Source organism: Meles meles, chromosome 5 (genome assembly GCF_922984935.1).
Source record: "Meles meles chromosome 5, mMelMel3.1 paternal haplotype, whole genome shotgun sequence".
Taxonomy (NCBI): Eukaryota; Metazoa; Chordata; class Mammalia; order Carnivora; family Mustelidae; genus Meles; species Meles meles.
In genome coordinates, this window is record NC_060070.1 from 42417477 (window position 1) to 42444880 (window position 27404).

At 38.5% G+C, this 27404-nt stretch overlaps 1 protein-coding gene and 1 non-coding gene across 4 annotated transcripts; both read left to right on the forward strand.

The window, feature by feature from the left end:
- The first annotated feature begins 8472 nt into the window (after nt 1-8472).
- SRSF12 (serine and arginine rich splicing factor 12) lies at nt 8473-26992 on the forward strand. 3 transcript variants are annotated; one of them, XM_046004144.1, is made up of 5 exons: nt 8473-8688; nt 17439-17545; nt 18858-18959; nt 19110-19251; nt 24212-26992. In XM_046004144.1, exons 1-5 carry the CDS (start codon nt 8624-8626, stop codon nt 24579-24581), a joined length of 786 nt encoding a protein of 261 aa, XP_045860100.1. In that variant the 5' UTR covers nt 8473-8623; the 3' UTR covers nt 24582-26992. The 3 variants fall into 3 exon arrangements, with proteins under 3 accessions (XP_045860100.1, XP_045860101.1, XP_045860102.1); XM_046004145.1 differs by lacking the exon at nt 17439-17545 and adding an exon at nt 17672-18019 and having other exon boundaries at nt 18836-18959; XM_046004146.1 differs by lacking the exons at nt 8473-8688; nt 17439-17545 and adding an exon at nt 17910-18019 and having other exon boundaries at nt 18848-18959.
- On the forward strand, nt 22301-22414 carry LOC123942843. The gene has a single exon (XR_006818480.1). It is a non-coding gene; the product is annotated as a U5 spliceosomal RNA (small nuclear RNA).
- Nucleotides 26993-27404: the final 412 nt, after the last annotated feature.

Genomic DNA, 27404 nt, shown 5'->3' on the forward strand with positions numbered 1-27404 from the left:
TCCCAGGAAATGAGAAGGAAAAGGAGGTCTCCACAGGTACTATTTCCTTGGATCAGGGTAGTAATGAACCTCACATTGGAGCGTAGGTAGGTGGCTGCCTCCTGGTAAGCACAGGAGGCCTGAAGAGAAGGAAAAAGCAGCTCTGCTTTTAGACCACGCCCACCCTTGGGAGGGAAAATGAGGGAGCTGTTGGCTGGAAATGCTTATAGAGATGTGGTGACTCTTAGCTCAGTGACCAGGTCATTCTTAGAACTTCAGCCGTCATCTCTTCTTGCCTTGTGTGTCTGGATCTTTCTCCTTAAGTTCTTTTATTAGGGAAATTATTTCCTCCATCATGTTCAAGTGCATTCTTTTCTGCTTCCCGTAGGTGTCCACCAGGCTCTGGATTGTTGATGACTCTTTCTTTAGGCTAGTATCCTCCAAAGATGACTCAATCCCCGCATTCCCCTTTTGAACAAAGCCAGGCTTGTCAAGGAGTTGACACTATCTTGAATTACTGCAGCTGGTATTTTTGACATGTTGAGCCAGTGTTTGTGAAAGCAGCATTCTCCATTTCATGTAAAGCCAGCTTCTAGCCAACTGGACAAGTCTAAACAAATATGAGACCCACCAAAGGCGGATGACAGATGCACACACCACTGATGCCAGCTGAAGACTACGGAGGACAGGGTCCAGATTCCCGTCATCCAGCCAGTTCGTGGCTGTACCACCACCACTTGTGGGTTCCCAAGGACACCTGAAGCCCAGCTCTACAGTGGTCTGATGCCCTTCCATAGCACTGAAAGCCTAGAACAGAATTCTGCTGAGTTGTCATGCCTCCTCCAGCCCTCACGCCAGCTCCATAACAAACTCTCCCTAGTAATACCTGGAAATATTTCATCCTGCCAACCTGAGCAGTCTACTAGGGGAGCTAAGCCAGGGAAAGGAGAGAGTCAACTAAAAAAAGCTTCTTGTTGGGGCACCTACGTGGCTCATTCGGTTAAGGGATCTTGATTTCTGCTCAGGTCATGATCTCAAGGTCGGGAGATCAAGCCCAGCGTTTTGCTCTGTGTTGGGCATGGAGCCTGTTTAAGATTCTCTCTCTCCCTCTGCCTGTGCTCCTCCCACACACCCCTCCCCACTTCCTCTCTAAAAAAACCCCAAAAGGTGATCAATCAGGCTTGGTTTTTAGTATAATTATGAACTTGTATACTTAAAAATATTTGATATGTTTGAATGCATTGCAGTTATTATTCTGATTGATACTTAAATTGTCCCCTCTTTAGCCAGTGTTGTCTTTCGAATCCTTTTCCCATGACCCCAGAAGACTTTGACGGCTTCTTTCTTTCTGATATGACAAAATATCCAAGGCTTATCTTGTTCATTTCCTGACCTAGACCTGGCATTAGATACGCTTTCAAAGTCATGGTTCCTTTAAGGAAAAATAATAGAGACTAGAGTGTGGGCTCTAGGGATCTGAAATGCCACTGAGCTGGTCACTGTCTCTTAAGGCTTTTCCATGGACAAAGCTAAGAAATATCTTTTTTAAAAATTGAGATATAATTGACATACAACATTGTGTAAGTTTTAGGTATATAACATAATGATTGATATGTGTATATATGAAAAAATGATTACCACAATAAGTATAGTTAATATCCATCACCACACAGTTACAAATTTTTGTTCTCTTGTGATGAGAACTTTTAAAGTCTTCTCTATTAGGAACTTTCAACATACAATAGAGTATAGTTAACTATAGCCACCATGCTGCACAGTACATCCCCAGGACTTACTTTCTTATAAGTGAAAGTTTGTACATTTTGACCTTCTGCACCCATTTTGCCCAATCACCATCCCCTGCCTCTGGAAGCCACCAGTGTTCTCCATATCTATAAGCTCCATTTTTTTTTTTTTTTTAAGATTCCATATATAAGTGAGATCACAAAGTATTTGTCTTTCTCTGATTTAATAATTTTTTAAATTTAAGAAATATTTTTTAAGGAGAAAATGTATTTCAGGGACGCATGGGTGGCCCAGTTGGTTAAACATCTGCCTGCAGCTCAGGTCATGATCTCAGGGTCCTGGGATCGAGCCCATATCAGGCTTCCTGCTGAGTGGGGAGTCTGCTTCTCCCTCTCCCTATGCCCCCCCTCACCACGCATACACACTTTTGTGCATGCTAGCTCTCTCTCAAATAAATAAAATCTTTATAAATATATATGTATATATATTTACATTTACATGCAAGAGACTTCTAACTGATCTGCTTGTCCCAAGCTCTACTTCACTACTCTCTGTAATTCATCCTGTGCATCTGTCAGAACCATCCTTATAAAATGTAGATATAATTTTATTAATCCCCTGTGTAAAAACTTGATGGAATCCCATTACCAAAAGAATTAAGACAAAGCTCCTTGGCGTGTGTGCGCGCACACACACACACACACAGCCTCTTGACATTTAGCTCCTAATCTCCATTCCAATCTCTTTAACATTCCTTCTTCCTTCCCCTCTTATTAGTTCAGCACAGCACACTATTCCTACCACACTGTGCCTTCGCTCAGCTAGTTCACTTTCTCTGAAGTACCCTGTTTTTACTATTCCCCAGTGAATTTATACTCACCCTTCAATAAATGGCTCCAACATTGATTTTCTTTACAATAACTTGCAGCCTCCCTTCCCCACAGAGAGCTAATCTGTTTCCATCATGTTCTACAAAGTACTCTGGAATCTTTATGTACCATTAATGAAACTGTACTGTAATGATTTGTTTACATGTGCATCTCTCCCTAGTTAGAATGTCTCCCAAAATGTAGGACACTCACTGTTGGTGGTACTACGGATGGTTTTATGTGTTAAGCTGGTGCGGCATTAAAATATCATTAAATGTTGAATTGCATAGGGTGAGAGCTGGCCCCCTATTAATAATCTACATTTGGAAAAACATTTTAGTTCGGTGCTAGGATGGCTTTAGCATCTCTCTATAGTGTGATTAATTTCCGTTTTTAAGAGATAGTAGGTCTCAGTCTTGGAAGCCTTGTAGATAAAGGTAATAGGCTAGAATTTACATTTTTTTAAATAAAATGATATTTTGTAATGATTACCCTCTGTGAAACTTCTAAAATTAATATTGGTGATATAATGTTCTTTTAAAATAAAAGTAAGCTAGGGGTGCCTGGGTGGCTCAGCAGTTAAAGCCTCTGTTTCAGCTCAGGTCATGATCCCAGGGTCCTGGAATCGAGCCCCACATCGGGCTCCCTGCTCAGCGGGGAACCTGCTTCCTCCTCTCTCTGTGCCTGCCTCTCTGCCTACTTGTAATCTCTGTCTGTCAAATAAATAAATAAAATCTTTTAATAAATAAATAAATAAATAATCTTTAAAAAAATAAAATAAAATAAATGAAAGTAAGCTAATTTAAAGAAAAATAATAAGCCTATTCCAGTTAAGAAGTACATCAAGGCAAAAAAATCTCATAGGATATATGAAAATATTTGACTTACGTCTGGGAAACACTGGGCTGGGTCTCTCAGAATTACAAGGCATTACTTCTATTTTCATCCCCAGTTCCTAGCACTATGGTTAACAGACAGTAGATCACCACTAAACAATTGCCAAATTAATTAGGTTAGGAAGAAGCACACACCTCTAACATTTTCAAGACCGAGTGTCATTTTGGGGGAATGTGCAGGTAAGTGGCAGGCCTTCTGTAAGCCAATGTTTCTGAAAAAGTTAAATACCATCCATCGTTATCACATAAATGACCTTTTAAATTATTTCCTACAGCTACTGTGGAAGAAATCAACTTCCTAAGAGGATACAATCATAGATGTTTCAACTGGATTGTGTAGAATAATGTTTTATAAGCTGAAGTTTGGGGCAACAGAAGAAAGTTTACAATACATTCTATACAAATCACCACGTCACCCTTCACCTTCAAGGTCATGCAGGGGCAACAGAAGAAAGTTTACAATACATTCTAAGCAAATCACCACATCACCCTTCACCTTCAAGGTCATGCATGGTACATTTTAAGAAAGGGTAGACCAGAGCAGTTCTAACTAGAGGAGAGCTAGCACCATCTGTTGGGGAGTGAGCTCCCAGCATTAAGAGAGATTCATGGTCAGGTGACTTCATTAATTCTGAATTTGTTTCTTCGAAGTATTTTCATTGCATAGATTTTAAGATACTCACACATACCCAAGTACAATTTAATTTTCAATCAGTTATTACTTTTTTGTGGTGAGGATAGACTGTAATTTTTAAAAATGTATTAAATGGAAAGAAAGCAATTTCTGCAAAGAACAATGTATTAAACTCTGCTGTAAATTATTGTCAGATTTTGCCAGTGGTATACTCCTTGGGAGTTTCCTGGTGATTCTGAAAGAACATTAACTTTCCCAAGCCTGTAAGATACCATTTGGTGTCTCAAAGCAATGATTGATTTACTAAATGTCACCTCGCTAAATTCTAGGACCTAGGGTAAATGTGTATATATTTGTGAGTCTGGTGACAGGCAGGGTATTCAGTCTTGACCTAAGCCTCTTCCCTACTGACTTCAAAATGTCAAGGAAAGGAAAAAAATATGGTTTCATCAGTTACTCATCTTAGTTGGTTTGAGGACCTACACTGGCATTTTATAACCTTCTTTCATTGTCCATGCCTGACCGTGTTCCTCCTCAGGCCTTCCAACTAGAAAACAGCTTACTTACCCTTTTTCATACTTCATATTCAGAAACAAGAAGAGCATATACTTTTCTGTAATATAAATAATTATGGCTCTACAACTAAACTCTTAAATAAAAAATATACACATTTAAGGTATATGATGATTTGATAAACATACACATATATATGCAGTGAAATGACCAGTATAGTCAAAATAATTAACATGTCCATTTCCTCACAGTCACCATTTCCACAACTTACTTTAAATCAATTCCCGTGGGGCACCTGGGTGGCTCAGTGGGTTAAGTCTCTGCCTTCGGCTCAGGTCATGATCCCAGGGTCCTGGGATCAAGCCCATTGAGTTCTCTGCTCGGCAGGGAGCCTGCTTCCTCCTCTCCCTCTGCCTGCCTCTCTGCCTCCTTGTGATCTCTGTCAAATAAAAAAATAAAATCCTAAATCAATTACAGGAACTTTTTAAAAGATTTTTATTTATTTATTCATTTGAGAGAAAGAGTATGTAAAAGGGAGGGGAGGGAAAGGACAGAGGAAGAGGGAGAGGCAGAGAATCTCAGGCAGACTCTCAACCCCACCATCCTGAGATCATGACCTGAGCTGAAATCGGGCATCAGACACTTAACCAACTGAGCTACCTAGGTGCCCCTAATTCCAGCTATTTTTAAAGTTCAAGAGTCTAAATGAACCTTCTTTCATAGTTTAAAACCCTTTCCTCAGAAACCTCCATCAATAGGAACAGGAAAAAACCCACTCTTCATGCAATGTAAGTCTTTTCATATAATTTGACAAAAGCTTTTCCTCAAACTATAAAGAGCTTTGTAGGATTTCTCCAATTATAACACGGATTTAAAAAATAATCTGGGGGTGCCTGGGTGGCTCAGTGGGTTAAGGCCTCTGCCTTCAGCTCAGGTCATGATCCCAGGATCCTGGGATCGAGCCCCGCATCGGGCTTTCTGCTCAGCGAAGAGCCTGCTTCCCCTCTCTCTCTGCCTGCCTCTCTGCCTACTTGTGATCTCTATCTGTCAAATAAATAAATAAAAATCTTTAATAAAAAAAACAATAATCTGACATGACCAAATGTAAGAATAAAGTAAAAATCAGAGTGTAATGTCTCCACCTAGAAAACAATCCCATTTATATACGGACATAAAAATACATATATTTTTAACTAAGTAAGTTCATAGTTTAAAGATTTTTTTTTTAAAAATTAATTTTTCTGACACAGAGAGAGAGCGTGTACAAGTGGGTGGAGCAACAGGCAGAGAGAGAGGGAGAAGCAGGCTCCCCACTGAACAGGGAGCCCTGTGTTATCCTAGGACTCTGGGATCATGACCTGAACTGAAAGGCAGATGCTTAACCAACTGAGCCACCCAGGTGCCCCAAATTCATAGTTTACATGGAGTTCTTACCCTACTTAATAGGTCAAGGAATAGGTTTATTAATAAATAATTTCCCACCAAGTCAAGTCTCTTTTCTCCAGAACGTCAGTATAGTGGGTTGAATGGTGGCCCCAGAAAAGGTATGTCCAAACCCTAACCCCCAAATATGACCTTATTTGGAAAAAGGGTCATTGCAACTACAATTAAGAATCTTTTTTGTTTTGTTATATTTTATTTCTTTATTTGAGAGAGAGAGAGCACAAGCAAGGGAAGCAACAGAGGGAGAGGGAGCAGCAGGCTCCCCACTGAGCAGAGAACCCGACATGGGGCTCAATCCCAGGACACTGGGATCAAGACCTTTAACCCAGGCAGCTGCTTAACCAACTGAGCTACCCAGGCACCCCTACTTACAATTAAGAACCTTGACATGAGATCAGCCTGGACTATCTGGGTGGGCCCTAAATCCAATGACAAGTATTCTTATAAGACAGAAGAGGAGAGGGTCCTATGAAGATGAAGGCAGAGACCAGAGATATGCACCCTCAAGCCAAGGAATGTCTGGAGGTAGCAGGGACTGAAAGAAGCAAGGAAGGATTCTCCCCTAGAACCTTCAGAGACAGTGTGGTCCTACCAACACCCTCATTTCAGACTTCTGACCTCCAGAACTGTGAGAGAATAATTTCTTTTTTTTAAGATTTAAAGTAATCTCTATACCCAACGTGGGGCTCAAACTCAAAATGATCAAGAGTCTCATGCTCCACTGATCCAGCCAGCCAGGCACACCGTAAATTTTTCTTGTTTTAAACCACTGAATTAGAGGTAATTTGTTATGCCAGCCCTAGCAAACCAGTACACTCAGCATTCCAAATTTCCCTACTTGAAACCCAGCCTGCTCTCCAGCCTCACTTCCCTGTTCTTCAGCTTTTTACTCCTGCTTGCCTTCTTTCAGTCCCTCTTGCCTCAGAGTCTTTGCACATGCTGTTCCAGCGCATGGGTTGCTCTTCATTCTTCAAACACCTTCCCAAGACTTCAGGGAGAAGTTCAGTGACCCTCTAGCTCTGCTTGCCAACCACTGTAAGGTTCCCTTTCAGCAGCATACCATAGTTTATGCATTTATTAGTGTTATTATTAGATTCTGCCCCACTACCAAACTGTAAGTTCCATGAGACTAGAGACCCTGCTCACTCCCTACCATTATATTCCCTGTCTAGCCCTGTGCCTGCTGTGCCACAGCAGTTCCTTTTTGAACAAGTGGCCACTGTTCCAGAAGTGTTTCTAGAACTTGGGAAACTCTCACACCTTAAAGACAACTGTGAGCGGTGTAGGATGACCCTCCTACTTATCCACCCATATCAACCACTTCTGAGACTAAAAAGGGGGTGCTATCAATAACTACAAGTTACCGGGTTACGTTTCTGGGTAATAGGCTGTGCCAACTCTAAAAGCAAACCTGAAGGAGGAGGGTAACTAGAAAGGGCTGGGCTACATTTTGGAACAAGGAAAAGAGGATACTTTAAATTTGCTCCATTGCCGCTGCATTTTCATTGCTTTCCTTTACGTCATATAATCAATCGTTCATTCGTTTATCGTTGGACCCTCTCTCTACAGTGTAAGCTCTGAGAATTGGGACTGGGCCTGTAGTGTTCACTGCGGTATCCCACACCTAGCCCAGTTCCCGGTGCACAGTAGGCACTCAATAAACATCTAAATGAATGTACCCGCAGCCGAATACTACGCCTTAAGGGAATAATGGATAAAAATCAAAGCACAAACAAAACCCGAATCCTCATAATTTGAAAACCTAATTAGGCTCAAGTCTAAAGGGACAGGAGTAGGAACAATTGCCAAGGTCTTGGGCTGAGGGTGCAGGGATGAAGGCCCCGGTGGCTGTGCAGCCCCTGAACTGTCTTCATCCCCATCCACTCCGAAGGCTCTCGACACCCTGTCTCCGGATCCTCTAACTCCCAGCTCAGCTTCAGCTCCCAGGACCCATCTATCCTCCACGGTCCCGTACACTCGGACTCCAGCCACCCCCTCCCTCGATCCCTCGGACTCCAGCCTCCAAGTCCGCCGCCTCCCCGGATCCCGGCGCACTCCGGCACCGCCCCATCTCCAGATCTCCTCGGAACACGGGACCCTCCGCACGGTCCGTCCCCGATCTTCTTTTGCGCCGCCCCCTTCTTCTCAGATCCCCTTGGTCTGCGGGACGCCGCTCCTTCCTCTCCCCGGATCTCTACGGACCCCGGGACTCCCGCACAGCCCCCTTCCCCGATCCCTGCGGGGCCCCGACACCGCCCCCTCCCCGGATCCTCTTGATCTTCCGGACCCCGCGCCGCCCCCTCCCCGGATCCCCTCTGCTGGGGCCCCGCCCCCACGCGGTCCACACGGACGGGCTCGCGCCGCGCAGCGCCCCTCCACCCCCGCCCCCGCCCCCGCGCCCGCCTCTGCGGCTGCGCGCTCGTGGGGCCGAGGCCGAGGGGAGGGGGTCGCGCCGGGGGCCGGCTGAACTGCTGTGGCGGCAGCGAGAAACGGAGCGAGCCCGGTGGCCGCGGGCAGGCCCGGAGGCAACGGAGGAAACCGTCATGTCGCGCTACACGAGGCCCCCCAACACCTCCCTGTTCGTCAGGAACGTCGCGGACGCCACCAGGTGAGCGGCGGCGGCCGCCGCAGGTTGGCACGCGGGGGAGGGGCGAGGGTAACGGCAGCGTCCCGGAGCCGGGTCGCGGCCAGGCGTCTCCCCGCCGCCCCGGCCCGAGCCTTCCGCGGAGGCGCCCTTCCCGGGGGCGGTGCGAGCCCTCGGGCTATTCGGAGCGGGGGCGGGACTGGCTCCTCCGCCCTCCCGACCCGTGTTCTGCACGGGCGCAGCACACTCCCGCGGCAGGGCCCGGCGCCCGGAGGATCGGTGCCCATCCCCTGCTCGAGCACCGGCGGCGCGCAGGCTGCTGCTCTCCCGGTAGCCAAGGTCCCTCCCTGTCCCTGGCCGATAGTGTTTTCGTTCGGCCCCTTTGTCGTCGTGCTCTGGTAAAGCTGCGCGTCCTACGTCCTAGATGAAGAATTGGGGGTGGTCGGAAGGTATAAAATAATGCGTACCTTGGGCCTTACAATTTCGGTTCCCTCAGTCTGGTCTAATTACAGGGGATGCCGGTGAAATTTTATTTGTTACACAATACAAAGGATGGCTTCAGTGAATGAGATTTAAATGTTTTCCTGTAAAGTTCAGAGTGCAGTATAAACACCCATGATACCGGTTTGGATAGACTTCCCTGGTCCAGTGTGATGTTCTCAGTCCACACATTTTCCTCCCCGCCTTGAGAATTTTTGTCTACATGTGCTTAAACAAATATTAAGGAATGACTGCTTTATAAAGCACTTTTTCCCTTAATAGACGCCAGAGGGAATGACAGAGAGTGGGATAGGGGCATTAAGAGACGTTTCCATTTCACTGGGTTTACTTAATTTACTCTCCGCTCAACCTTTTTAGGTGTGAGGTATTATCTTTATTGTACATAAGGAAAAGCTGAAGCTCAGACTTTTAATGATTTACCTGGGGCTTCATGGCTGTAAATATATTGGAGCTCTTGACTCCAGAGCTGTATGGAGTAATCATAATTTACCTTAGAGGAGTAAATGTTAAATATTTTTTTATTTGATCCCTACTATTATGTACATCACAGCTATAGATTGTGAGTTAATATACCTTAATTAACATCTAAAAGATGCCTGTGTTTATATTTCTCTTCTCAATCTGTTCATCAATACATTACATAGAAAACAAGCGAAATTTATAATTTGGGCAGGGTTAAAAAAAAAAATCCCACAGTTGAACAGACCACTTGAATGCTAAATAAGCATCAAGCCTCTCCAGTGTGTCTACAAAAAAAAAGAAAAAAAAAAAAGAGGCTTCCAATTCTAATGGCCAGCCAGCCAGGGTAATAGGAATGAGTGAAGTTGTCAGGTTATAAGGTAAAAAAGAATGGTATGGACTGTAGCAAATAGAAAGAAACAGGTGCCATCTAAAGGTGACAGCAGCTAGTACTCCTAGCTCCAGCTAATAACTACTATGTAGACATTTGGACTTATTGCCATATCATCCTAATTTTCTGAAGAAGTCAGAAAACTGTGTAAACTCTCTTTCAAAATGGTGGCATTAAGTTGAATCATATGAAATTCCTATTTTTGTAGATTTAAAATCTGTAAAATTAATTTAGAGTTTTGTGTTTCATCGTCACACCTTAAAAATTTTTTAAAGGTTGTGCTGGCCAAATAAAACACATCAGCAGGTGATACATGATCTCTGATCTAGATAATCCACCATGAGTAATCAAGACTGAAAACTGAAATCTGTTGATTTCCTTTTACAATTTTTCACCACTTTTTAGCACTGCCACTGGGGGCAATCATCTAGGAGGTTTGTATTAATGGAATAGTAATTGCTAACATTTGTTGAGTATTCACCATGTGCTAAGGACTGTACTAAACACTTTGCATATATTATCTTATTAAATTTTCACAGTAACCCTATAATGTATATTCTTCATTAATCCCATTTTACAAATTAGAAACAGGCTTAGAGAAATTCTTTTTTTTTTTTCTTTAAGCTTTGATTTTTTTTATTTGAGAGATAGCAACAGAGATAGAGCATGAGCTGGGAGGTAAGGGAGAAGAACTCTCCCTGCTGAGCAGGGGGCCCAATTCAGGACTCCATCTCATGTCCCTGGGATCATGACCTGAACTGAAGGCAGCCGCTTAACTGAATTGAGCCACCCAGGTGCCCCTGGAAATTAAGTATCTTACCTAAAATTGCACAGCTACTGAGTACTTTTGTGAAGGTATAATCATTACATGCAACCTATATTAAAAGCTTTTTGGGGGGCATCTGGGTGGCTTAGTTGGTTAAATGTCTTATTTGCTCGGGTCATGATCTGGGTTCCTGGGATCAAGTCCCAAAATTGGGCTCCCTGCTCAGCGGGGAGCCTCTTTGTCCCTCTGCTTTCAACTACCCCTGCTTGCGCTCTCTTCTGCCTGCACATGCGTGTGCTCTCTTTGTCAAATAAATAAATAAAATCTTTAAAAATAAAAGCTTTTTCGTGCGAGGTGGCATGCAGTATAAGTTAACTAGCAATATGGCAACTAGACACATTTTAAATTTGCTTTAATATTTAGTATGCTTATAAAGAAAACCGTTGGGATAAATGTTAAATGGCATAAAATTATCTATGATTTTTATATATAATATAAGCTTTATATTATATATAATATTATATATTATTTTATTATATATTATACATTATACTATATAATAATATCTAATATGTAATATATATTAAATATATATTAAAATTATATATATATAATATAATTTTAAAATTATCTATGATTTCAATTATATTAATAAATAAAAAAAGGAAAAAGTATAGGAAATGAGCCTGGAAAGAAATCCATTTGAGTGGCTTTCTTTTTCCTCTTTTCAAATTCTGTTAGTTTTCTAACAAAGCCAAATTTTATTTAAAATGTCTCTTTGTAGTAGCCATTATAATATATGCCATAAAGCACAAGACATTAAAAGATACTATGGTTTTAGCAGAAAATTTGTTAGGAATGAAATTGAGTGCAAGAACCAAAGAAGGATTTAAAAAATTTTAAAGGGACACCTGGCTGGTTCATTCAGTGGAGTGGGCAACTCTTGATCTCGGGTTGTAGGTTTGAGCCCAATGTTGGTTGTAGAGATTATGTTAAAAAATTAATACAGTCTTTAAAAAAATGTATTTTTATGTTGTTATAATTTGTATTATTTTTCTTCTCACTGGTGAAGCAAGATCTGGATCAGGAAGATCAGTATCTTTGTTCTTTTACCATGTAGAAGAGCAATTTTAAAAAATTTTCGGATATAGTTTTCTAATGGAACAAAGTAATGTCCAAGTCCCAAATATAACATTCCTATTGATGCGTAATATCATGTCAGGTTGGGGAGCCACTATCAGGTACTCTCTTTTGGACATAGTAGCATTTTTTTGCTTACAGTGTATTTAAGGCTATATTGATTTTGATGGTGGTATAGAAAAAGCATTAAACAGAATTCAGCAAGATTCATGGGAAAAAGTGTCAGCAAATTACAAATAGAAGGGAACTTCCCCAGCCCAATAAATAGCATGTATGAAAAGCCTGTAGTTAACAAGATACTTAATGGTATGAACTGAATGCTTTCCCCCTAGGATCAGAACAAGCCAGGGGTGCCTAGGTGGCTTAGTCGGTTAAGCGTCCAACTCTTAGCATCCAACTCTTGATTTCAGTTCAATGATGAGATTGAGCCCCAGGTTGGGCTCTGAGCTCCATGTGGAGTTGATTGAGATTCTCTTCCTCTGCCGCCACCCCCGTCCACCCCCTGTTCACTCTCTTTTTCTCTCTAAAATAAATTTTAAAATAAGCCAGGGTGCCTGGGTGACTCAGTGGGTTAAGCCTTTGCCTTCGGCTCAGGTCATGATCTCAGGGTCCTGGGATCGAGCCCCACATTGGGCTCTCTGCTTGGTGGGGAGCCTGCTTCCCCCTCTCTCTCTGCCTGCCTCTCTGCCTGCTTGTGATCTCTCTCTTTCTCTGTCAAGTAAATAAATTAAAGATAATAAATAATAATAATAATAATAAGCCAATGATGCCCACTCATACAACCTCAATTCATCATTTTGTTGCAGGTCAAACAAAATTTGCCCTATTCTTAGGCAATGTGGTTACATAAAACTATAGTGAATAATGAGTTTTAGTAAATTTAAGATACAAGATGAACTTATGAAAAATCTATTCTATATATTAGAAGCAAACAATTGAAAATAAAAATTTTAAAACAGTTTCATTTGCCTTAGTATCAGAAAAACAGACTTGGGAATAAGTTTAAGAACAACAACAAAAAATATATAATAAAAGCCTTTGCATTAAAAAACCACAATACAGTGCCAAGAGAAATTAAAGAAAAAATTGATAGATATACCATGTTGTTAGAATGGAAGACAAAATACTAAGTTACCAGTGTCCTCCCAAATTGATTATATTGTAGATTCAAGGCATTCCTGATTAAAAGCTGTTTAAAAAATAGAAACTGGGGTTGCCTGGCTGGCTCAGAAGAGCGTGCGACTCTTGATCTTGGGACCCCAAGTTCAAGTCACACATTCGGTATATAGATTACTAAAAAAAAAAATAAACTTTGAAAGAACAAAACAAATAAAAATATAGAAATTGACAAGTTAATTCTAAAATATATTGATATACAAAGGAATCTAGAAAAAGATCACTTCTCCCTTTCTGCTGCTCCCCTTTCTTATGCTCCCTGCCCCATGAAATAAATAAATAAAATCTTCCCCCCAAAAATGGGCAAAAAACTCCCAATAGACACTTCACAAGGAAAAGTAGCACATGAAAAAGTGCTCAACATCATTTGTACTTTGGGAAGTGCAAATTAAAACCACAGTGAGATTCCACTTAATACCCACCTGAATGGCTAAAATTAAAAAAAAAAAACAAATCTGACAAACCAAGTGCTCACAAAGATTGGCACAACTGAAACCCATGTATTGTTGATGGGAGTATAAAGTGGTACAACCACTTTGCAGAACTGTTTGGCAGTTTCAAAAAAATTACATATATACACATCCTCTTTAACCCAGAAATTCTGCTGGTAGGTATTAACAGGAAATTATTGGTCCATACACATGAAAAGATGTATCTAACTGATTGTTAGGTAAATTAAAATTAAAACATCTATAATCCATCAGGAAGACAAGAATTTAAAATATTAATGAGGAAGTGGAGCAGTAGAAATTCTTAGGCGGGGCGCCGGGGTGGCTCAGTGGATTAAGCCGCTGCCTTCGGCTCAGGTCATGATCTCAGGGTCCTGGGATTGAGCCCCGCATCAGGCTCTCTGCTCCGCAGGGACCCTGCTTCCTCCTCTCTCTCTCTGCCTGCCTCTCTGCCTACTTGTGATCTCTCTGTGTCAAATAAATAAATAAAATCTTTAAAAAAAAAAAAAAGAAATTCTTAGGCAAGTGTTGAGTATAAATTGATCTGGTCATCTTGGAGAATGTGTAGTGAAGCTGAAGATAAGCATACTCTCCAACTCACCAACCGCAGAGTGATACATCCCAGGGATCTCATAGAGCTCCCCGGAGCACATGTATGATAATGTATGCTGCAGCACAGTTTGCAATTTTAAAAAAAGACAGCATCTTCAATGTTTATCCACAGAAAGATGGATTAGTAAATTGTGGTTTATTGATAATACCAATACAGAGTTAAATTGAGTGAACCAGAACTACATAGAGAAATCTCAAGGGAGGAGAAGGCAAGGAGCAAAATTATACAAATTGTCTGGTACTATTTATATAAAATTTGATATATATAAGAACACTTAATTATGCAAATATTCATTTGCAGTAATAACACAGAGTTATGGAGGGTGCCTGGCTAGCTCAGTCAGTAGAGCCTGTGACTCTCGATCTTAGGGTTGTGAATTCAAGCTCCATATTGTGTATATACATTACTTAAAAAGTAAAATCTTAAGAAATACAAAGTTATGCAGAGGAATGATGAATATTGATGATTGTTTTCAGGTAGAAAAATGTAAATGTAAACATCTCATTTCCAAAAACCAGTTACTGAAAATGATGACAAGTATTGAGATATAGTAAATGCTGTTGGTGGATGGATAGGTGTTTGTTTTATGCTCTATTTTCTGAATGTCAAAATTGATGACACTGAAAATACAAAAATTAGAACAAAACAATAGCTAACAGGTGTAGAGGGGTGACAGTGAATGGGAGCCAGCTCTTTTGAGAAGTTTGACTTCTTCAGATTCCTGTCACCCTTGGCTTCTGGGATTCCAAGCCTCCACGACACACATTACTCCAACCTCCTTTTATACTATCTAGGATCCTTTTCCTATCAGCCACTCACATTTGGTTGATGGGATTGATTATCTCAGAAAATACTCATTTGTATTCTAGCTTTGCTGTTGGCTCTGTGTACCAATGTGCAGAGTAATTTCTTTTATTCTCAGTCTCCTTGACTGTTAAATAGGTAGCAGTAATATCAAATGGTGACTCAGTATTTTGAGTGCCTACTTTGTGTCAAACAACTAGTACACTGGTGAAGACACCCGTTTTTTTTTTTTTTTTCTTTTTTAAAGATTTTATTTATTTATTTGACAGAGAGAGGGAGAGATGACAAGTAGGCAGAGAGGCAGGCAGAGGGGGCAGGGGAAGCAGGCTCCCCGCCAAGCAGAGAGCCCGATGCGGGGCTTGATTCCAGGACACTGAGACCATGACCCAAGCTGAAGGCAGAGGCTTAACCCACTGAGCCACGGTGCCCCGAAGACACCCATTTTAAAAGTAATCCTAAACACTGATTCTCAGAATTGCCTGTGAAACCCTTAAAAAAATTAAACCTAACTGGGGCCCACTTTGGAAAGCACTAATTGGGTCCAGGGTTGTTAATGCATCAGGCTGGAATACCTGTTTCTGTAATATTTCCTTTACAGATGATTCCAGTGTTCAGGAATGGTTGAGAATCATTACTCTCTAGTCCATGTTCAGGGGTAGCAGGAATCGTTTTCCTTGTTTTCCATCACATCCCTAGAGTTTGCCCATAGTAGGTGCTCAAAAAGTACTTGTTGGATGATTAAATGAAAGAAAAAGACATTGTCACTACCCTTTAAAGACAATAGTTTCAGAGAACGCAGACAATTAAATGTTTTATAGTAAGTATTAAATGAATAAAAATACCAAATAATAAAAATAAAGTATGTTTTGTCAGTTGCACTGCCTGGTATATAGGGGACATTTAATTATAGTTGAATTCACATCTCTAGCTTTATTTTTTTTAAAGATTCTTTATTTGTCAGAGAGTATACAAGCAGGGGGGCAGCAGGCAGATGGAGAAGCAGGCTCCCTGCTGAGCAAGAAGCATGATGTGGGACTTGATCCCAGGATCATGATCCCAGGAATCATGATCCCTGGGATCATGACCTGAGCCGAAGGCAAATGCTTAACCAGTTGAGCCATCCAGGCATCTCTCTCGCATCTCTAGCTCTAATCACTGACTTCTAGTCTGGAGAAGAAAATAAAATTAATTTGTATAATCATAATTTTTGGTTGTTTCCAGGACTTTTTTTTTTAAAGATTTTATTTTATTTTATTATTTAATTAATCTCTATACCCAAAGTAGGATTTGAACTTAGAACCCAGAGATCAAGAGTCACATGCTCTGCCTGCCGAGCCAGCCAGGTGCCCCATCTATAGAACTGTTATGGATGTTCTACCATCACTTCAAATCCGGCAGTTCTTTTGCCTCCCTCCTCCCTCTTCAACTCTCTTTACCAGTTGTCTAATTTTTGTCACTGACACCATCTTTCTTCCATTTGTCCAAGTTAGCACCTTTGCAATCATCTTTGAGTCTTCTTTCTGTACAATATGTTTTGAAGTACTCTTACTTTTTCTAAGCCATGTTTTGTGCTCATAACTTGGTGTTGAACCTCTAAGATCTTCATGAGGCAGTAGGGTGTAGTGGTTAACACAGACTAGTGTCAGGTTGTGGAAGTTTGCTTCTAGTTCTGTCATTTGCTGGCTTGGTAACCTGAGGTGAATTCATCTGTCTGTGCCCTCATCTGTAAACAACCATAGGGTGGTTGTAAAAATTAACAAGTCTTCAGGTGAACAGTGGCTCCATTATAAATGCACTACAATTCTCAGCTATAGTAGCTAACTATTTTGTCTCTTGAGTTAGATTGTTGCTCCATGAAGACAAATATGCTAAATAATCCTTTGGTGTCCCCTCTTTACTACCTATGACATATAGCAGGTTTAAAAACATTTGTCAAATTTAAGAATACTATAGTTATTTTGCTTTATGTTTAAAAGTAAAACATCCATTTTTCTTTAAAGCCTGAAAAATAATTTTAGAACTTCTTTAGAATCTAATTCTTGTGATCTGAAAACAAAATTAACATAAACATAGAATTATAGTGAGGTAAATGACTGTGTCCTTAATGAAATAGGGTTAATAGACCTCTTTGTATTGACAATTGAAGTATGTTATAATAATTTTCAAGAATGGATAATAACTTTCCTGGGTCATTGTTTCCCCAATCTGATTAAACATAACAGCCACCTGGAGTGCTTATAAAAATACAGATTTCCAGCCCCTAACCGAGATCTTTTAAATCAGAACCTCCAAAAATGAGGCCTGAGGATTTCTTTTTTCTTCCTTTCTAAACCCTGGGTAAATCGATTCCTACGACAATTTTAGAAAATACTAGTTTAGATAATACACTTTTGAAGGTTTCTACTGGATTTCCGTAGGCAAAATATTTTAATCCAGATATTCATATTTCTTTGCCTTATTTCTAAAACACTTCAGGCCTGAGGACTTGCGCCGTGAGTTTGGTCGATATGGCCCTATAGTAGACGTTTACATTCCACTTGACTTCTACACCCGCCGCCCAAGAGGATTTGCTTATGTTCAATATCCTTTGTTTTACTGTATGCATGTGAATATACTGTATACGTGTGCAGATACGCATGTGTATTCAGGAGCATATGTTGTATGAGATTAATATTGCCTAATTAAATGTGTTTATTTCTTTATCTCAGAAAATCTAAAGCAGTCCACAGTAGCTGGCAAGCGCCCCCCAGTTTGAACCAACCTGTTAGCTAGAATCCAAGCATAAACCGAGCAGGCAAGAAAAAAAGGCACCTAAAGTTCAAGCATCAAGGAGTAAAGAGGGAGGGTGGACACAGATATAAAGACCTGGAAGAGGGGAAGTCTTTATCAAGCAAAAGACAAAGCCAACACCAGGTTGAGACTTCGGCTTTCCTACATTTATTCAGAGTTCCAGAGTCAAAGCCAAGTCTGATTTTGTTGGTTCTTCGTCTCTTATAAAGTCCATCTTGCAAGCCTTAAAGAGTAAAGGTCAAGGTTCAAGATCAAGTGACATTGAGGTAATTGCCAAAGTCTCATTTTGTATTGCATTTCTTGAGCTTTTTCTGTTTTCTATTTAAAAAAAAAATTAAACAGTGAACAACCTCCTGAAAGACAGCTATTTAGTTATTTTATACAGCTTATTTCCATTTTAGTTAGGTTAAATATATAATTTATGTAGATAAGGAAGTTTAGTGGGATATTACAAACCAGTATATGTAATTCCAGATGTTCACAGATTGCTTTTGTGTTTCTTTTACAATTATATCCCAAGTAATAAGAACATAAAAGTATTTTAAAGTAGTAGGTTCAAAAGTAAATATCATTTTTAAAGGTATAATGTTTTAGGTTACATGTGTTTGTGCAGTTTTGTTTGTAATAAGTAATTTCTCCTAAGTGTCATAATTAAAATACCTTTTAGTGAAAGAGTAATTGTAATTTCAGAATAAAGGCTTTTGCATGCTGATTTTTTCAGTGAAAAACCTGAAAGAAGGGAGTGAGTCCTATACAGGTTATTTTTTAATACTAGCCAGGGTTGGACTTACTTTTTCTCATAACTTGTTTCACATTATACATGCGTACTACAACTACATTAATGTGTACTTTAAAAGTATAGTTAAGTGTTTGTTTCTGTTCTTACTTTTAGATAGATTCTTCTAAATCATAAGGGGGCATTTGTTTTCATAATAAAGGTGAAATTCTTTCTGATTATATATATACACATATATATTGGAGATGTAAGTTTAATACTTGGAGTTGTTTTTCCTATTAATTTCATGTCACATGTAAATAATTCTTTAAAAATAACATTTTTACTTGATATCTGACGTTCAAAGTATCCTTAACAGCTAGTCATATTTGAAGATGTTCGCGATGCTGAAGATGCTCTTTATAACCTCAATAGAAAATGGGTATGTGGCCGTCAAATTGAAATACAGTTTGCACAAGGTGATCGAAAAAGTAAGTTTGACTAAACATTAGATCTTATTTATTCAGCAGAATGAGTTTTAGTTATGACAGATTTTTCTTATTTCAAATTCTTTCAGAAAATAATACTGTTAAAGTAGCTGTTACTGAGGTTTTCAGGTAATAAATTATTTCATATTCTAGCACCAGGCCAGATGAAATCAAAAGAACGTCACCCTTGTTCTCCAAGTGATCATAGGAGATCAAGAAGCCCCAGCCAAAGGAGAACTCGAAGTAGAAGTTCTTCATGGGGAAGAAATAGGAGACGGTCTGATAGCCTTAAAGAGTAAGTACAAATATAAGAGGATTGAAAAACTTAATTTTCTACTTTCCCTGGAAGACATTTTAAAGAGTTTTCAGAAACAGGCCACAAGAATAATTTTATTTAATATACATAAAGATCAACTTTTTTTAGAAAAATATACTCTTAGGGTGCCTGGGTGACTTGGTTAAGTGTCTCTCTTTTGATTTTGGCTCAGGTCATGATCTCAGGGTTGTGAGATCAAGCCCTGCATCCGGCTCCATGCTTAGTGTGGAGCTTAAGATTCTCTCTCTCCCTCTTCCCGCCCCGTCTTCTCTCTCTCTCTCTCTCTTTAGGAAAAAAAAAGAGATGTGCTATTCTCTATTTGGAATGTATTGTTACTGAACTTGGGTTTATTGGATAACTTCCAGTGTTTTTATTTCATGGCAGATTTAACTTAGACCTTTTTAATAGAAAAATAATATGTACTGAAGAAGAAAACCAAATCTTAAAATGTGTACTTGACAAATAAAATGAGGAATTTTATTTTATTTTGAAAGATTTTATTTATTTACTTATTTGACACAGATAGTGGGAGAGAGGGCACAAGCAGGGAGAGCAGCAGACCGAAGGAGAGGGAGAAGTAAGTTCCCTGTTGAGCAGGGAGTCCCACTCAGGTCTTGATCCCAGGACCCTCTGATCAATTTCAGTTATTGTTTAAATAATAACTGAGCTGAAGGCAGACATTTAATGGACTGAGCCACCCAGGTGCCCCAAGGAATTTTAAATAAATGAAATTATCCTAATTGAACTCAGTAATTAAAAATCTTAAGTTCTGGTGAATAAAAACTTATAAGAAATAGAATGAATCACTTGTGAAATGTTGAAAGTAAAATTAATGTTAATCAATATATTTGTAAAAGATAAGTTATTTTCAAAAATAAATTCAAAATATGGTATTATTATAAGAAGACATGAAAATAATAGGTTTTTTGAAAAAGATATTTGCACGATGTCTATTTTGTTAGCCAAGAGTTTGTTTCTGTTAGAATAATAGTAAATCACAATGGAAATTATTTGGTAAAGCTATTTAAATGACTGAAATTTATTAGCATGCCTAAAGTCTTAAATAATTTAGTATTCATCTGGAGTTTTAATGTAGAATTTAAAGGTAAATTCTGTCCTTGTGGCACCTGGGTGGCTTAGTTGGGTAAGTGTCTGCCTTCAGCTCAGGTCATGATACCAGGGTCCTGGGATTGAGCCCTGCATCAGGCTCCCTGCTCAGTGGGGAGTCTGCTTCTTTCCTCCTCCTCCTCCTCCCTCTCTTTGACTGTCTCTCTAATAAATAAAATCTTTTCTTTTTTAAGATTTTATTTGACAGAGAGAGATCACAAATAGGCAGAGAGGCAGGCAGAGAGAGAGAGAAAGGAAAGTAGGCTCCCTGCTAAACAGAAATCCCGATACGTGACTCGATCGCAGGACCCTGAGATCATGACCTGAGCTGAAGACAGAGGCTTAACCCACTGAGCCACCAATAAATAAAATCTTTTTTTAAAAAAAAAAGAAAAGAAAAAGTAAATTCTGTTCCTAAAGGTTAGCACTGGGGTTCCTGGCTGGCTCAGTTGGTGGAACCTGCCATTCTTGATCTTGGGGTCATGAGTTCTAGCCCCTTGTTAGATGTAGAGTTTATTTAAAAAAAAACAAAAAAAACAATGATCAGCATTTACACTAATATTCTCTTCCTGTGAGTAGTATGCTTACCTGGGGAAAAAGAAAAAATGTCTCTTGTCCCAAGTCATCATGGAACATCAGGAATAGAGAACCCCATCTTGTAAGACAAAACTCTTTTGCTTTAGACTCATTATAACATCATTGCTTAACTTCCCTGACCTGTTTTTTCATTTGTAAAATTGTATCATAAAGAATGCAGATCTTACCTGGGTGTCCTTATATTTGTAAGGATCAGATTTTGTGTCTGCATGTGTGTGTATATGTAAATGAAGCAGAATTCATATAAGCCTAACAAAATATATGTGGTATATATAACAAAGTATATGTGGTATTATCTTAGACTAAAAAGAGACCTCTTAATGTTTTTAGTGGATATGGATTAAAAAAACAAACTAGTTTGTTGCTGTCCACTGGATTATGATGAACTCTTTGAGGAGCAAGGAGTTTTGTCTTATTCATGCTTATATCCCCAGCACTTAGCAGTAGTCCCTAGCTCATGTTAGCCATTGCACACATTTTTGTTGAATTCATACCTCAGTGTATATATATATTCCTGAAAAATTGCCCCTCAGCCTTCTTTAGTAACATCCCCCTTTTTTTCCCCCCTATGTTGGATTTTTTTTCTGAAGGACAATTTTCCCATTTGGCTTTCTATGACAGGAATGAAATTTAATAATTTCTTTCTTTTTTTCATTAAGAGAGGGAGAGAGAAGGTTGGGGAGAAGCAGAGGGAGAGACAGAACCTTAAACAGGCTCCACACTCATTGTGGTGCCTGACGTGGGGCTTGATCTTACCACCCTGAGATCATGATCTGAGCCGAAATCAAGAGTCAGATGCTTAAACGACTGATCCACCCAGGTGCCCCGAAATTTATTAATTTCTAAAAGCTTCTGCTTTTATTCCAGAATATATTCTCAATAGGTATATTTATACTGTCCAGTGCTCTTTATTCCTTCATATAATTCCATGCTTCTGAGATTATTTTCTTTCATCCTAAAGAAGTTTTAGTATTTCTTACAGTATAAGTCTGTTGGCAGTGAATTCTTTCAGCTTTTGTTTATTGGAAAAATCTTCACTTTATGTTCACTTTTGAAGGATTTTTTTGCTGGGGATAGAATTCTGGGTTGGCAGGGACTTTTTTTGTATATATGTATGTATGTATATGTGTATGTATGTAAATAATCTCTACACCCAGTATGGGGCCTGAACTCATGAGGCTGAGATCAAGAGTCGCTTTCTCTACTAACTGAGCAAAGCAGGCACCCCTTATCCTGCTTTTAAAAATAATAATATTCTATTGTTTCTTGATATTTATAGTCAGCTGTCAGTCTTAATGTTGCTCCTTTGAAGGTATTGTGTCTTAAATTCTGGTTTCTCTTCAAATCATATAAATCTTTCACCTTTCACTAAAAGATTTCCATGGAGAGGAAAATTGGCTCTTAAACCACTTTTTCAAGGCCTTGTTTTAACAGGACTGTAAAAAAGTAAATAATTAAATAAAGGCAATGTGTCTTATTCTCCAGGGTTTACTGAGCATCTTGAAATTGTGAGTTGATACCTTTCACTAATTTGGGAAAATTCTAGGTCATTATCTCTTTAAATATTGCTTCTGCCTCATTCAGTTTTTCTTTTTGACTGTGTGACTATGTTCTGTATTATCTCTTACACTCTGTTATAGATTTCTTAAAATTCCTTTTCTTTCCTTGTGTTTCAGTATTTATGTTGTTTTACAGTTCAGTTCATTTTTTCTTCTGCTGTATCTAGATTGCTGTTATATTGATCTAATGACTTAAATTTCAGAAATATATTTTCAGTTCTAAAATGTCCATTTGTTTCTTTCTATAGATTCCAGTATTCTCTTGGATGTCTCTATTTTTAAATCTGTTTGCCTGTCTTTTCTTTTTACTTCCTGGAGCATACTAGGCATAGTAATTTTTTTAAATTCCTGTCTGAATAATGCCAGTATCTATATTACTTTGCATCTGGGTTTTGGGTTTTATTTTGGTCTTTTATTTCCTTAGCTTTTAGTAATTTTTATCTATTTTTCACATACCTCATAATTTCTTTATTGAATGTTGGACATTGTTGATGAAAACTTAAAACACTTTGGGTGATACCCTCCAAACAAAGTTGTTTTCTTCTAGCAGGTGGAGTATTGGCAGATCACCTTGATCCTGTCAAGGCTTGGTTTGAGGCATTGTTAAGGCTGATTTATTTTAGCTTTATACTTACTCTTAGGGTGTGGTCCTTACCTGTAGGATATGGCCCTCATGGATTCTTAACTGAAAGCCTGAATTGTTACTCTAAGTTCCTTGACCTTTTGGTGGCCTAAACTCTAGCCTCTCTCCCCAGCACTGTGTGTCTGATAGAATTTCAGCTTAATTCCTGAATCTTCCAACTGCTATTTTTGCTGACTTCTTGGAGTCTGATCCTGTACTTACTTTGCACAGCTTAAAAGATGGCCAATGACTTGAAGAGAATTTATAGGAAAATTTTAGGAGATTTTTCTGTCTGCCATTCCCTCCTTGAGATTTTGCCTCTTTAGGCCCAACCATTTTGGTAAATCTGAATCCTAACTTGTCTCTCCAGCTTAGTCAGGTAGCCATTTTCTGGTTGGGTTCAGTTTCCCCACATCAGCACTTGGAAAATGGTCTTAGTTAAAACAGCCATGACTTGTAACCCCTCAAGTTCTCCTAGGGTTGGTTATTCTCCAGTGCCTTTAAATAGTTGTTTTATAATGTTATTTAGCTTCTTTATATAGTTGTTTTCCACGGGTAGGTTAGTCTAATACACATTGTTCTATCATGGCAGGATTCAGAAGTCCTGCATCTAGATTTTGTGTTTGTCACAAAAATTTTTGTGACACACATTTTTTGACACACATTTATAAGCATTATTTGACAAACGTTAATTACTTTCTCTCTCTTTTTTTCTTCATTTTTTTTTCTTTCCTTCAGATTTTCATACCTCTTGGGAGTTGTATAACCCAGATTAAACATGCAGGGCATTTTTCAGAACTGACCCATATCATAAGATAAATCTAGTAAGGCAGATTTGGTCACAGATTCTAGTATAACAAATAGTACAAACTTGTTACTTACGTTTGAACTAAAAGCATGCAAAATAAAATTAAAGTTGTTTCTTTTAGTTTTTCTAGGAAAAACACAACTAATATTATATAAAGTGTATAAATTCCTGAAATTGCTGTTTCCTGACTTTCCATTAAATGTTTTTGTGTGAAATATATACTCTTAACATTCATAATGTTTGCAGGTCTCGACACAGGCGATTTTCTTATAGCCAATCTAAATCTCGCTCCAAATCACTACCAAGGCGGTCTACCTCAGCAAGGCAGTCAAGAACTCCAAGAAGGAATTCTGGTTCTAGAGGAAGGTCAAGGTCCAAGTCTTTACCAAAAAGGTCCAAGTCAATAGGAAAATCACAATCAAGTTCACCTCAAAAGCAGACTAGCTCAGGAACAAAATCAAGATCACATGGAAGACATTCTGACTCCATAGCAAGGTCCCCTTGTAAATCTCCCAAGGGGTATATCAATTCTGAAGCTAAAGCACAAGCAGCAAAACACTCTCATTTTCGATCACATTCCAGATCTCGGAGTTATCGTCATAAAAACAGCTGGTGAACAGCCGCAGAAGAGCGCTACATAGTCTTGAATGTGTTATTAAACCTCTCATTATGTTAAATAAAAATTCTTCAAGGCTTATAGAAAATGTGAGTTACTTTGGGCATGTGCAACAAATAAAATCTCTAGTTTTGGGGTAATGAAGACTTGGTCTCAATTTAAAGAGCCCATACCACAAATTATGATGTGTCTGATATGTCACCATTTTATGGACTGTTTTTTTGTTTACATTGTGGCGGAAGGATACTTTTCAAGGGAAATGGGTAAATGGAACTAATGTGGAAAATCCTACTTGGATATGAAGTATTAGTAATATTAATGATACCTTTTACAAAAATATTTTTTACTTTAAAGCACTTTTACTTTCATGTAAAAAGTAATTATAACTGTATAATTACATAGGCAGACTTAAACTACTTGATACCTTATGACTCTCTTGTATCTTCTGTTTAAACTTGGGCCAGTTCCTAGTGGATATTAGTTCATATTACAAAATTCTGACATTCCTAAAAGTAGAATTTATCTAGAGATCAAGTGTTCAAAAATACATTCTCTCCCGAGCTCAAAAAAGCTTTTATTTTTACTGTGTGGAACAGTATAGATAAGTTGACATTAAGTTGCATCCTGTATCGTGTTCATTCACTTTCAGAAATAGGAAAACATTTTTAAAAATACTGAGTTTTGAATGGTTGGAGACTACTTCTCTAAAAGTTATGTGCAGGATTCATTATCCAAAAATACGCATATTAAGCCTTATACATATGAAGAGTGGTACATTTTGTATAAAAGTAGTTTTTTTTAAACATTATTTCTACATATCTACTTTTCATCCACTACTTAATTTTTTCTTTTTGGAGTTCCAGCTCAAGACTTTAAATTGTATAGAGTAAGTCCTGTTATTTTTTAAAGTGTTTAGTATCTTGTATTAAAGAATTCAAGACTGCATCCTCAATAAGCTTTGTGGTATTCAGATTTAGTTTACATGCTCTTCATTTTTATAAACCAAATAACTTTATTGATATTGCTTTTGTAGTTGTTAAAACTGAGAATTTCTTTAAAAATGTGTTTGTAGTTTACGTTTTTCAGAGGGTTTTGGTAGTATTTGTGATAAAATGGTTTTGCATATGATTATTATAGGGGATATATTTATAGAGTTCTACTTGTGTACTTTGTTGAAGTATATTGAAAAATTAAAAGTTCTCAGCCCATACACTTAATATTTGTGACTAGAGTGCTTAAGAGAAAAAAATCTGTCTTATATTTTTGGCATATAGGAGTCAGTGTTGCTTCTATTTTTTTTTAAATACTAATTCCACTTTTCGTTGCATATTAGACCCTATGTAAGAAACAACTTTACAAAATAATGTATATGCTGGTAATATTTGGACAAGTACCATAAATTCATGTAAACTGTACAGTACCTTCTGAATACACTTTCTTTAATCATTAATAGAATTAACTTCAAAACTACAACTCTTTGAAGTGTTCAGCTGTAATAAAATTTAGTCATAAAATTATGTGGCACTGTTGAAAATCTAAAGGATAGTCCAAAGAAAGAACAGACAAATATTAATAGTAATGTTTTATATTTTCTAAATAAATGTTTGGGTTTATCCACACAGTTATCTGAAATACTGTTATTTGAAATACTAAGTAGGAATTGTTTATAGTGTCTGTACTTTGCATTTGATTATATCTTAGTAAAAATTTAATATGGCAGTATTTCTGAAGATTCTTACCCTTTAATTTACCTCTGATTTGGTTTTCCATTGTAATCTTCAGGCTGCTTAGGAGGATACTATTTGATTTGATGGAACAACTGGAATGATAATAGTTGAGACTCTTTAGAACATTTACTTGGCACTGCTCTGTAAGTTTTACATTGTTTACTCATCACAACAGCTCTATGAGATAAATACCACTGCAGATAAGGAAAGGGATGCAGAGAGGCTCAGTGAAACCCACTAGGTCACATACTATTAGACTTGGGAGTGGGCAGTGGCTGGGCTCCGGACTGCCCCTCCCTGACTGTGATACTTTGACAGATACATGCTAAACTGAGATAATGTTTAGAGGGAAAGGAGAGAATAGAATTAGAAAAATAAATGATTATAAGCTTTCAGTGTAAATGGGTTCTGTGACTAAGTGGAAATTGACAATTGTGCTGGTTCCTTGAGAAATTGTCTTCTGGGTATATCTCTTCTAGGATTCACTTTTGTTATTGTTTCTTGGACCATTTAGGAGAGGATACTTAGGATAAGACTGTTAATAAATAAAACAAATGTTTTACACATCTGTGATAATTTCCTTTAAAGATAATATATTTACTCAGGTACTTCCCAAGTTTATAGGAGAACTAGCTGCTACATTTGTTTAGGGTCAGAGGATAAGTTAATATCAAAAAAAAAATTAAAATGACCACTACAACTGTTTGTTTTCTTTCTCCCCATAAATAATACACAAATAATTTCTGGGGGTGCCGGGGTGGCTTAGTCAGTTAAGTGTCTGCCTTCAGCTCAGGTCATGATCCCAAAGTCTTGGGATTGTACCCCATGTCAGGATCCCTCCTCATTGAGGAATCTGCTTCTCCCTCTCACTCTACCCACCCACCCCCCTGCTTGTGTTCTCTCTTGCTCACTCTTTCTCAAATAAATATATTCTCAAATAAATATAATCTTTAAAAGTAAGTTCTGTATAGCAGCTGATACTTGGAGCTGCAAACAGTGGAATACACCAATTTTTTTTATTTGGAGCCTAGGATTTCATCTTGCACCAGGCTAACTTATTTTTAAATGAACAGAACTAATTTTGGGACACCTGGGT

Coding starts and splice junctions, on each gene's coding strand:
- SRSF12 (XM_046004144.1), top strand. CDS start 8,624: ATGTCGCGCTACACGAGGCCCCCCAACACCTCCCTGTTCGTCAGGAAC. Junction 8,689..17,438: donor AACGTCGCGGACGCCACCAG/GTGAGCGGCGGC, acceptor AAAACACTTCAG/GCCTGAGGACTTGCGCCGTG. Junction 18,960..19,109: donor TGCACAAGGTGATCGAAAAA/GTAAGTTTGACT, acceptor TTCATATTCTAG/CACCAGGCCAGATGAAATCA.